The 13,168-nt window shown below is 41.1% G+C and overlaps 1 protein-coding gene across 5 annotated transcripts in view; it reads left to right on the forward strand.

The window, feature by feature from the left end:
* Positions 1–13,168, forward strand: part of POC1B (POC1 centriolar protein B) — a 108,114-nt gene that overhangs the window by 39,917 nt on the left and 55,029 nt on the right. For all 5 annotated transcript variants that reach the window (XM_055585933.1, XM_055585958.1, XM_055585948.1 and 2 more), the window contains exons 5-9: positions 7,651–7,758; positions 7,885–8,000; positions 9,167–9,300; positions 11,964–12,032; positions 12,663–12,815. In XM_055585933.1, coding sequence (XP_055441908.1) covers positions 7,651–7,758; positions 7,885–8,000; positions 9,167–9,300; positions 11,964–12,032; positions 12,663–12,815 — 580 coding nt within the window. The remainder of the gene's footprint in view (positions 1–7,650; positions 7,759–7,884; positions 8,001–9,166; positions 9,301–11,963; positions 12,033–12,662; positions 12,816–13,168) is intronic.

The following is a 13,168-nucleotide window of genomic DNA, read 5'->3' on the forward strand; positions in this document are numbered from 1 at the left end:
GAGCACTCACCTAGAGCCAGACATCCTGGAATGTGAAGTCAAGTGGGCCTTAGGAAGCATCACTATAAACAAAGCTAGTGGAGGTGATGGAATTCCAGTGGAGCTCTTTCAAATCCTGGAAGATGATGCTGCGAAAGTGCTGCACTCAATATGCCAGCAAATTTGGAAAACTCAGCAGTGGCTACAGGACTGGAAAAGGTCAGTTTTCATTCCAATCCCAAAGAAAGGCAATGCCAAAGAAAGCTCAAACTACCGCACACTTGCACTCATCTCACACGCTAGTAAAGTAATGTTCAAAATTCTCCAAGCCAGGCTTCAGCAATACGTGAACCGTGAACTTCCAGATGTTCAAGCTGGTTTTAGAAAAGGCAGAGGAACCAGAGATCAAATTGCCAACATCTGCTGGATCATGGAAAAAGCAAGAGAGTTCCAGAAAAACATCTATTTCTGCTTTATTGACTATGCCAAAGCCTTTGACTGTGTGGATGGCAATAAACTGTGGAAAATTCTGAAAGAGATGGGAATCCCAGACCACTTGACCTGCCTCTTGAGAAACCTATATGCAGATCAGGAAGCAACAGTTAGAACTGGACATGGAACAATAGACTGGTTCCAAATAGGAAAAGGAGTAAGTCAAGGCTGTATATTGTCACCCTGCTTATTTAACTTATATGCAGAGTACATCATGAGAAACACTGGGTTGGAAGAAGCACAAGCTGGAATCAAGATTGCTGGGAGAAATATCAATAACCTCAGATATGCAGATGACACCACCCTTCTGGCAGAAAGCGAAGAGGAACTAAAGAGCCTCTTGATGAAAGTGAAAGAGGAGAGTGAAAAAGTTGGCTTAAAGCTCAACATTCAGAAAACAAAGATCATGCCCATCACTTCATGGGAAATAGACGGGGAAACAGTGGAAGCAGTGTCAGACTTTGTTTTTCTGGGGTCCAAAATCAGTGCAGATGGTGACTGCAGCCATGAAATTAAAAGATGCTTACTCCTTGGAAGGAAAGTTATGACCACCTAAATAGCATATTAAAAAGCAGAGACTTTACTTTGCCAACAAAGGTCCATCTAGTCAAGGCTATGGTTTTTCCAGTGATCATGTATGGATGTGAGAGTTGGACTGTGAGGAAAGCTGAGCACAGAAGAATTGATGCTTTTGAACTGTGGTGTTGGAGAAGACTGAGAGTCCCTTGGACTGCAAGGAGATCCACCCAGTCCATTCTAAAGGAGATCACTCTTGGGTGTTCATTGTAAGGAGTGATGCTGAAGCTGAAACTCCAATACTTTGGCCACCTCATGTGAAGAGTTGACTCACTGGAAAAGACCCTGATGCTGGGAGGGATTGGGGGCAGGATGAGAAGGGGACATCAGAGGATGAGATGGCTGGATGGCATCACCAACTCCATGGACATGAGTTTGAGTGAACTCCAGGAGTTGGTGATGGACAGGGAGGCCTGGAGTGCTGCAATTCATGGGGTCAAAAAGAGTCGGACACGACTGAGCAACTGAACTGAACTGAATACTCAGTACTAGGGGCTTCCCTTGTGGCTCACCTGGTAAAGAATCCACCTGCAATGCGGGAGACCTGGGTTTGATCCCTGGTTTGCGAAGATCCCCTGGAGAAGGAAACGGCTACCCACTCCAGTATTCTGGCCTGGAGAATTCTATGGATTGTATAGTCCATGGGGTCACAAAGAGTCAGTATTTGAAACAAGATAAAGAGTAGGGAGCCTTGTTTGAAGCAAAGCAAACAGTGTATGGGGGAACACCTGGGGTAAGAACAGAGAGAAGAGGGGTGTGGTGCCAGGAAGTGTAAGGTGATGATGAAGAGACAGGAGGGCAGATCCTGCAGGCAGTTTTTCCCATGAAAACATGTGAAACCACCAAAGGGTTTTAATTAAAAAAAAAAAAAGATTTACAGATTGTTCTTGATTGTGAAGAATGGAACTTCAGTGGGGCCTGTTAGGATCTGAAGAAGCAGGGTCTGGTGATAGACTGGAATGTGACAGTGAGAGTGAGTGGAAGACATAGGAATCGCACTTGATTCCTGGGTTTCTGGCTTGAGAAGTCATTTACTGAGAAAAGGAACAGTGGAGTTTGGGGAGGAAGATGAGTTCAGACTGGGACAAGTACAGAGTGCCCGCAGCATATCCAAGAGGAAGCGCTTACTAGGCAGTTCTTACGGGTGGAAATCCCAGGAGAGGAGTCTGGGCGTGTAAATGGTAAATGATCCAGCAATAATTAGCGTGTTTCACAGTACACCTAAATCTTTTTGCATCTCTTTCATCTGCTTTTTGTCTCTCAGCAGTTATAGGAATGAATTCTATCACTGCAATCAACAGATGGTTTCTCTTCTAATGCTGCCCAACACTTAAAAAAACATGAATGTTTTGCTTATTGCCTTGAACTCCACCTTCAGTATGTAAAGCCCAAATCCCATCAAAGCAAACTTTGAGGCTGCCAATTTTTTTTTTTTTTTAATGAGTCTATGAATGTTTTGCAAGAGTTGGACCTAACTTAGCAAATAAACCACCACATGAAAGTTTTAGGCTTGAATGCAGTTCAGACTCTCTTATTATCCAGACAGAAAACAGTGGCTCGGGTAGTTAGTTAGGAGCTTCATAAGGTTACATATCTGGGCAGCCGCAGAAATGGCCTTAAAATTCAGACTCTGTACTCACCGGGCAGTCTTACTTTCACTGCTTTTCACTGCTTTTCCCTCCTATTGAATAGCTGCTGGCTTCAGAGTACCACTTACTAACGATTTGTTTCTTAAGGGACATAGAACAATGCCTACTTTGGTCTCAGAGCCCTGAGGGCCAGAAATGTAAGTTTGGTTTGGGGGAATATATTTCTTTCTATGTTTTCTTCATGCTTTCCTTCTCTTCCACTATTTCCTTTCTATCCTCCCTTATTTTAAATTCTTTTTTTTTAATCCCCTATGCAATTGGATGAAGGCAATGGCGCCCCACTCCAGTGCTCTTGCTTGGAGAATCCCATAGACAGGGGAGCCTGGCTGCAGTCTATGGGGTCTCGAAGAGTTGGACATGACTGAGTGACTTCACTTTCACTTTTCACTCCCATACATTGGAGAAGGAAATGGCAACCCACTCCAGTGTTCTTGCCTGGAGAATTCTAGGGACAGAGGAGCCTGGTAGGCTGCCGTCTCTGGGGTCTCACAGAGTCAGACACGACTGAAGCGACTTAGCAGCAGCATGCAGTTGGAGCCTTGGGTGTGGCTGATACTGGATGCTTAGTAAATCTCCTTCAGCCTGTGAAATCCAGGTTGGTCCTCAGGGACCATAACTAATTCCTAAATGTTGCTTATCTAACTCTCAAATTAAACTATTTCCTTCTCCTGCATGGAGGGCTGATAGTTGAGTCACAAGCTCTCATCTCAGAAGGCCTAGCCCTTCCTCCATGCAGCTAATTGTCTGGCAGGGGTGGACACTGTGTGCCCTTGTGTTTTTTCCCCTCAGCTTTATTAAGATATAATGACATATAACCATGTGTAAGGGTAAGGTGTACAGTGTGGTGATTTGATACATGCATGTATATAGTGGTTTTTATAGAATATTTAGTCTAATGATAAGAATTATCCAAATGAGAATTTTGATTTCTTATGAACGCACTTTAAAACTTCTCAGGGTTCACGGATCTGTTTGGCTCACTGATGAAGAAGTAACTCAATCACTGTGCTTATGGACTACAGTTTTACGTGTAGTTTTAGGAACTCTATAGATTCAAAGTTAAGGAACTCCTGTTATATAACTTGGGCTACTCTCAAGGACATGTGAACCAGTTTTTCTAGCAAAAAGCTTGAGAATTTCCTCCTTTTCTCCAAAGTATATTTTAAGGGATTGAATAAGAAGTAGTTAACGTCTCATACGCCTTACAGACAGTTCACATCTGGTGATCCATTAGTCACCACTGACTAATATCCATCTTGGTGACACACTTGCTGGAAGTCTTAAAAGGTGGTTGGGTGGTACTGAATTAGAGAGTTAGAAATTTGTTAATGTCTTGGTAGAAATTTTATATCCTCTTAATATTCTTAAAATTAATAACCCTGTTGCTGCTGCTGCTGCTGCTAAGTCACTTCAGTCGTGTCCAACTCTGTGTGACCCCATAGACGTCAGCCCACCAAGTTCTCCTGCCCCTGGGGTTCTCCAGGCAAGAACACTGGAGTGGGTTGCCATTTCCTTCTCCAACGCATGAAAGTGAAAGTGAAGTCACTCAGTCGTGTCCGACTCTTAGTGACTCCATGGACTGCAGCCCACCAGGCCCCTCCATCCATGGGATTTTCCAGGCCAGAGTACAGGAGTGGGGTGCCATTGCCTTCTCCAATGCATGAAAGTGAAAAGTGAAAGTGAAGTCGCTCAGTCATGTCCGACTCCTAGCGACTCCATGGACTGCAGCCTACCAGGCTCCTCCATCCATGGGATTTTCCAGGCCAGAGTACTGGAGTGGGGTGCCATTGCCTTCTCCAAATAACCCTGTTAGGTATTGTTTAAACCCTCACACACACAAAAAAGGACTGTCATTTTGTGATCAAAGACAGGGCAAAGAGTAGCCTCTTTTATTGGTGCGAAACTATTTCTGATGTATCTAAGTAAAAATGAAAGGGAGGAGAAGGCCAAATCGCCATTGTCACTTTCAACCCTTCCAAAGACAAAAAAGCTTCCTGGGGGCACTAGTGGTAAAGAATCTGCCTGCCAGTGCAGATGATACAAGAGATGCGGGTTCGATCCTTAGGTTGGGAAGATGCCCTGGAGAAGGAAATGGCACCCCATTCCAGTATTCTTGCCTGGAAAATTCCATGGGCAGAGGAACCTGGTGGGCTGTAGTCCATGGGGCTGCAAAGCATTGGACATGGCTGAGGGACAGCATACACACGTGGACAAAAAGAAACTACAGAGAGTATATGCAGGGGTTGTAATACAGTGTCCAGAGCATGTACCTGAGCCCCGCCTCAGCCCTGCCGAGCTGGAGATAGAAACATCCTCTCTGCACTGGCTCCTTTCATCCCAGCCAGCTCCTCCACTCCCCACTTATCTGAAGTTCACATTCTCTTCATTTCATTTCTTCATCGCTGGGGAAATTTCTCCCAGGCTTTAATTCCAGCTGCTCAGGATGAATTTTTGGCTAGTCAAGGTAACATTCTTTTCCTTATTCACAAGTTTCTCTGGGGCGCTTCTAGTGACTAATGGACACCTTTTTGTTAAAAACTTTTTTCTTACCATTATCTAAAATTATGTTATTTGTGTGCCTTTCCTCCCACCTAGAATGAAAGCCTCCTGAAATCTCATTCACCACGATATTCCTATAACCCGGGTCAGTGCCCAATGCCTGGTTCCTGCAGGTGCTCAGTAAATATTTGAATGAGTCAATGAATGAATGTCTTTCCCACAAACTCCTCAAGGGCACTGATGGGGCATGGCAGCAGACACAGAGACTTTTATTAAAAGATAGTCTGGTGGTCAGCCTGTCAAGCAGAACCCAGGCACTTAGCCTCCTAAGAGCATGGCCTTGTGGTTTGCTTCCACTTTAGAACTTTCTGTGGTTACAAAGAAGCCACACAGAACTTCCTGTGCTCTACTTTGGCCAGTAAGAGAAACTTTCCTTGCTGTCAGAGTCTTCGACAGAGTGGCTGAGCAACTGGCTCTGGAGCCAGACTTCCTAGTTCAGGTCTTCCCGGCTGTGTGACGGGCAGTTCCTCTTCCTTTACGTGCCCTGGTTTAATCATCTGTAAATGGAGGCCAGCAGTAGCCCTTGTTTGGTAGGGTTATTTTGAGAATTAAATGAGTTATAAGTAAAGTGTTGAGAACCATTCTGGCACATAGCTGCGCGGTTAATATTGGCAGGATAAATGAGAATGGTGGTGGTGGCGGCTGTGGCAGTGGTAGTATTTGGCCAATAATGTCATAGTGTGAATTTGTACTTCGCACTTTGCTTTCACCTAATCCTTCCATTTTATTACATTTTTCATCATTGCTTTCTTAAAATGTAAGAACTGAGTCATCTCTTAGAAATAAAATTTAAAATGTTCACATTAAGTAATTTTTTTAAAAGATATCATATTAAGAAACACACTTTGATTTCTTGCACTAATTATTTATAATTTTATGCAAAGGTTATTTTCATGGGGATACTGAATAGGTTTTTCTTCTCCAGAATCTATACAAAATAAGTTTCATCTCTTTGGAGCGTTTCTATAATACTGTCATTCATATTTGAATCTTCCTTACATATTTTCTAAAGGAAAAGATTAATACGTTATTATAAAATCAAGCTGAACTGCCCGGTGTGGAAGATATTTCCTTGCAAGTTTATTTCTTTGAATTTTTAAGGACTATTTCATGTAGAATTTAATTATCTCTGTCCTTTTTAAAATATGGTGAATTCATAAATTCTAGATTGAAAATTTCTGTTAGGAAGAATTATTTTTAGGCCAGCCTTAAGAACAGGAGTTGGGAGGAGGGGATGGTCAGAGAACAAAAAGAAAAGCTTTCAATTATAATCCACACCCTTACTTAGTTGATGACTTTTATAGTAATCTGGGCCGAGAGGGAAACTACAAATAAAATTGAAACATAATCAGTCTATGACCTAAATCTGTCTTTTTTGGGTTTTGCTATTGCTGAAGTATTAATAGCAAAATTAGTATTCATAGTTTCCTAATAGTTTTCACTTTGTTTTTGATCTTCTGCTCTTCTGTCTCCATTCTAAAAAGGCACTTAAGGCAGAAAAGCAACCTTGGAAAGGATCTTAAAGGGAGAGAGAGCATAAACGCAGTAGACAAGGTGTCTGAGAATTTTCTCATTTGTTTTTTAATGGGCTGTGTGGATAGTAGTCCATGAAGGAACTTCAGTTTTGTATAAATGAATTGTCCTATTTTCAGTCCGCTGAAGCTCTCTGGCCTCCCCTCATCCAGGAAGTTACAGGCTTGGGGAATCTGTTCACCTGTCAATGATAAAGTTAGTCACTCAGTTGTGTTCGACATTTTGTGACCCCATGGACACATTTTGTAGCCCCTGTGTACATGGAATTCTCCAGGCAAGAATACTGGAGTCGGTTGTTATTTCCTTCTCCAGGGGGACTTCCCGACCCAGGGGTTGAACCCAGGTTTCTCACATTGCAGGCAGATTCTTTACTGACTGAGCCACTGATGCCTCTATTGCTGATAGCATTCAATTTTAATTCTTAAGATACCAGTCGTTTTCTTACAAAGAGCGTCACTGCAGGGTTGGTTAGATGAGTGATAGAGACTCTCTTGGGTCGTATGGATAACACCAGAAAATGACAGAAATAGAGAATACTTTAAAAAAAAAAAAAGCATAAGATATTTGGCTTGGAAGCAGTGCAGACCTAGAACAGATACCATAAAAGTAAATTATTTAAATAGAAGAATAAAAGGTTAAGAGAAACTTGGTTAGTCTATATCATATATTATGATCTTTTTTAATGGTTTATTAATGTCATTCATTGTGTTCTTTTCAGCTGGAAAGATGTTGGTGGCAGAACATGATTCTGCTGCATGCTGTGGTATCATTTAATACATACAGCCTGACTTGTGTGTCATGGTAGAGTTGATTGTGATTGTCAGGAGCCTTCCACAAGAATGATCTTTCTTATGCTCTCCAGGTTTTCACCTGATGGCAGACTAATTGTATCATGCAGTGAGGATAAAACTATTAAAATCTGGGATACCACAAATAAGCAGTGTGTTAACAACTTCTCAGATTTTGTAGGGTAAGTCCATTTCTCTTTTTGCATTTATATAGGTTAGTTTGCTAAGGAGGTATTTAATTATTACAATTCATATAAAGAAATTAAAGAGAAATTGAAATATTAGACCATCTTATTCCTTTCTCCCAGGTTTGCAAATTTTGTGGCTTTTAACCCTAATGGTACATGCATAGCTTCAGCAGGTTCTGACCATACTGTGAAAATCTGGGATATAAGAGTGAACAAGTTACTCCAGCATTATCAAGGTAATGACTTCCATAACAGAATTGAATTGTACAACGGGCTTCTCTTACACTAGCAGAGGCTATTCTTCTCAGTGTGGCTTGGCCCTCTTACTAAATGTGATGGACTGACTAGAGAAAAGTTAGCCGCCATCAGCAGCATGGTCCAAGGAGCTGGCGGAGGTGCCAGCCTGCAAAGGGAGCTGGTGTAGGTGCCAGCCTGCAAAGGGAGCTGGCGTAGGTGCCAGCCTGCAAAGGGAGGAGGATGCGAGAGCTGTGGGAAAAAAAGGAAAAAGAAAAGAAAAAAGGTTACTGTAAGATTTTCAGACTTTGGTTATCTGCTTTGTATAAGAATCCAGGATAGAAGTTGACTCAGAAGGAGATATGTGAGCACAAATAGGTGTTATAACTGGCAGAAAACAACATCCTACTGTGCCTGTCTATTGAAGTTAAAAGAGAAATGAATTGATTTCTTAATGTGTATTAGATTTATATTAAATCCAAATTTCCGTCCCTTAATAAACATAATGTAGCAGACACTGTGCTAAATTCTCACATCAGCCCTCAGAGGTATGTTACCTCTACTTTAAAGACAAGGAAATTGAGGCTGAAGGAGCCTATGTCACTTGCTAAAATTTTGCTCCCACTGACATAGGTCTTTCTGTTTACAAAGTACGTTTTTTACAAAGTACAGTGATCAACAAACTTTTGATCGCTGTGTTATACTGCCTCCTGTTGGAAGGATGGTGTCCAGAAATGAATTCTCAAACTGGCAAGGCTGCCCTTCTCCAAAGACATCTCCATACTCTTCGCCCCTTGTCCCAAGCAACTAATTGGTTATTAAATTCAGTTTAAGGCTAGGATGTATACCTTACGTGAACTGGTGGTAGACAGTGGTTGTTTATATTGGTAATATACCCTAAGATTTTATAGTTACATAGTTAATAAGATCATCTTTCCATGACAGAGTCTCATTTGTAAAGTTTTTCTGTCTCATGAACTGGAAGCTTAAGCTGTTTGGTGCCACACTGCTTGCTTGTTTTAGTGAGCTATGTAGAGTTTTGGTGCTATGGAGACATTGCCTCTAATGGATTCTTGCTTTCAACCTAATGGTGCTAGTAGGGTGAAGGGGCATCTTTAGAATTACGAACTATTCTCTGAACTTTTTGCTTTTATTTTCTACAAATCAGTTCACAGCGGTGGAGTTAATTGTGTGTCGTTCCATCCTTCGGGTAACTATCTCATCACTGCTTCTTCAGATGGCACGCTGAAGATCCTGGACCTCTTAGAAGGAAGGCTTATATACACACTTCAAGGACACACGGTGTGAGCCCTAAGATACTTGCTTTAGCTCTGACCCGCTGTAGCATATGGCACTAACTAAAATATAAACTTTATATATGTGAAAATTTTATTACATTTTTCCAAGTGTACTACACATTGCTGCTATTACAATTTTTTTTTTTCTTTTGCTTGCAAGGCTGTGTTTTCATCCTCTGGAAGCAACTCTTCAAAATATTATTTATTGTAGTTTTTGTCAAAATCAATATGTCTCTTTCACTGGCCGGTAACATATCCTCCACTGCTGTCTTCCTCAGTATGTAGTGTGGATCTGACTGGTTAAATGGCGACAGATCCGTGTTTTTCTGACTTCTACTCTTTCCGCTCACGCGCCAGCTCGGACCCTCTCAGCCTCCACACCCTTTCACTCTCGCTTTCCACTAAACTGATGGGTGAGTTTAGAAGGAGAAATGTGACAAGTCGAGCCTAACACCTTCAGCTCCTAGGAGCCTGTGCTCATGGTTTTCCTCTGGTATTTCTTGTGGGAGGCCAGCCCTTGTCCAGTCTTGCCTGTGACGGGGTACTCAAGTCTGACTCACTTTGGATTTCAGTTCTAGAAAGCCCGTTTGCCCACAGATGAAGCCATATTCTCTTTACAAGCCCTCATCAGTAAGAAAGATAATATTTCTTTGTCTTATTTTTTAATTAGTTTAGGAACCCAGTGGGGAAGTGGGGTGCTATTTATTGAGCCTGTTCACTCACACACACATGCACGTACTGATGTATAATATACCAAAGAAAAACTTTTTCAAGTGTAAAAACTATTCTTCCTTTCTGGGTAAATGCTCAAACTTCTCTAAATTTTTTAGAATACATCCCCTCCTTTTTTTTAATAAGATGTACTAGGTACTTCCTTTTAACCAAGTATAAGCTATTTATATCCAGAAATAGAATGGGCTTTGTGGTCTAAGGGAAAACTTTTCTTTTTCTGCCTTCATATATCCTGCCAGACTTCCTGCTTGCTTTATCATTTGTTTCACAGCTGTGTTAGAGGGAAGCAGAAATAAGACAATTAACCAGCTCAGATATATGTGTACCCATGGAATTGGGCTGGATTAACAACCAATAAAAGTGGCCATGGATTAAAATATCCATGGAAGAAGGACTGAGTACTGGAAAAAAAGGTAAATAAAATAATTTAGGAGAAAAGCACGATACATGAAGATGGAATTTTTCACAGTCTGGAGGTGAAGGTGTTTATGAGGTGTTAATAACCTTAGACTGTGGGCTGGTCTACGTGAAAGATACAGAGGTTTCCCCCCATAGATTTTCTTGTATAGATTCAGTTCAGTTCATTCATTCAGTTGTGTCTGGCTCTTTGCGACCCCATGGACCGCAACACCCCAGGTTTCCTTGTCCATCACCAATTCCCAGAGCTTATTCAAACTCATGTGCATTGAGTCAGTGATACCATCCAACCCTCTCATCCTCTGTCATCCCATTCTCCTCCTGCCCTCAATCTTTCCCAACATCAGGGTCTTTTCAAATGAGTCAGCTCTTCGCATCAGGTGGCCAAATTATTGGAGTTTCAGCTTCAGCATCAGTCTTCCCAATGAATATTCAGGACTGATCTCCTTTAGAATGGACTGGTTGGATCTCCTTGTAGTCCAAGGGACTCTCAAGAGTCTTCTCTAAGACCACAGTTCAAAAGCATCAATTCTTTGGTGCTGAGCTTTCCTTATAGTCCAACTCTCACATCCATACATGACCACTGGAAAAACCATAGCCTCGACTAGACAGACCTTTGTTGGCAAAGTAATGTCTCTTCTTTTTAATATGCTGTCTAGGTTGGTCATAGCTTTTCTTCCAAAGAGCAAGCGTCTTTTAATTTCATGGCTGCAGTCACCATCTGCAGTGATTTTGGAGTCCCCCCCAAAATAAAGTCTCTCACTGTTTCCATTGTATAGATTACCAACTTATTAAAAAAACAAACAGTATACTAGCATTTCTGAGATGAGAAATGAGTCTTCTTGACTAAAACTGACCCAGAGGTCATGCTGTGACTGTGCCGAGTCGTCCCGCGCCGCAGCCATTGCTCACCACGCTCTCTCTCCTGTTACCTCCCACCCTGATAACTGCAGGAGCTTCCTAAGTGGCTTCCAACCGTTCATTCAGACTCCAGCTCATCATTCTCACAGTCGTCGTATCAGTTGTCATCAGTCACAGCTCTTCTCCTATCTGTGTCCTGCTCTCAGAACCATAAGTGGCTCACTGTTGCCCACGTGAAGAACTTGGTGAAGCATGTTGGGGTTCATGGAATGACTTCTCTTCGTACAGCCTCATTCCCATCATTCAGCTTCTGCTAGCGATTTGTTGAATAAGATTCCAAAGCCAGAAAATCTTAACAGAAGAAATTCTTACTCACTGACCTATGCACGAACTTCTTTAAAGGAAAGAAACGTGTGTTTTCTCATTTTTATTAGTATCTCTTTTTCAGTTAGTATTGTTTATAGATGTCTTCAGATAATTGAGTTGATTCTTTGATTCTCTTTGCCTGCCTTGGTTGCTAGCCGCTGAATATGTCCTCACACTTACTGCATAAATAGTCTGCACAAATTAGGATGAAAAATTAGTACTCACAGCCTTCTTGGCCACGGAAACACGTTATCAAATGCTTTTTTCCTTTTATCTCCCTTTATTTCTTAGGGGCCTGTCTTCACTGTTTCATTTTCAAAAGGTGGAGAGCTGTTTACATCAGGAGGCGCAGATGCACAGGTTTGTAAAGCTCTCTGCTCCTCTTTGATTTGATTAGGGGAAATGGGATCTGAGACTTCAGCTGAGATTTTTACAACCAGCTAGTTTGTTGAGTTTGTCTATATTCAGATGATTATGAATGAGTTTATGTTTTTGTTAGTACCAGGGAATCGGCTGTCTCATAACTGAAATGGTACCAGTTCTGATCATTTGTGGAACTCAAATAGCAGTTGTTTTCTTTTGCTCATCTTTATACTTACTTATACATAAAACTAACACTGAGTGCCTAATATTGGTGTGGGCCTTTTCACTTGAATTGTTGCCTAATCTATTGTCTGTGTGTTTTATTTTTCAAGTGTTGATTAAACTTCTTGAGTATGGTACATTTAAATTGTAACACGTCTGTATTTATTTGAAATGACCAAAAGTCATTCAGAGCCACATTTCTGGAATAAGGTGGACATAAAATTCAGAATACGAAATCTCTCCCTATTACCCTTTTAAAAAGTATTGAGATATAATGTTGTAGGAAAATATATCTAGCCTTCCTAATTATTTTGAGAGCCTATTCTATATGTTCATTTTTTTAAAAATTCTTTCTACTACTTGTACTTGCAAATCAGTAACTGCCAACTTGATTAATTTTTATAGGTCTTATTATGGAGGACTAACTTTGATGAACTGAATTACAAAGATGTTAGTAAAAGAAACCTCAAAAGACTGCACTTTGATTCACCACCACATCTTCTCGATATCTACCCAAGGACACCACATCCCCATGAGGGAAGAATTGAAACTGTTGAGGTGAGTACTTGAGTATTTGCCCTGCCATTTGTAAGTGTATACTTTGGGACTATTGGCGAACTATATGCTTGGAATTACACTTAATTATATAAAGCCTAGCCCTCCTTTAAAACAATAGCACTTTAAGAAACAATTATATTCACTAATAAAACTATAAATTGAGTAGTATATAAAGTGCTAAAGCCTCATATTTGCAGCTTGAAGATTTAGAAATAAAACTTAAAAACTGTGATAATAATAATGGGAAATGAAGAATCAAATCGAAGGCCTCTGACGGTAAAGTCTGAGCTAGTTGGTGTTCTAGATGTGTTTAGGAAACTCATGTGATAGCTGTCATGAGAACAGCTGAAAGG

Source organism: Bubalus kerabau, chromosome 1, assembly GCF_029407905.1.
Source record: "Bubalus kerabau isolate K-KA32 ecotype Philippines breed swamp buffalo chromosome 1, PCC_UOA_SB_1v2, whole genome shotgun sequence".
Classification (NCBI taxonomy): domain Eukaryota; kingdom Metazoa; phylum Chordata; class Mammalia; order Artiodactyla; family Bovidae; genus Bubalus; species Bubalus kerabau.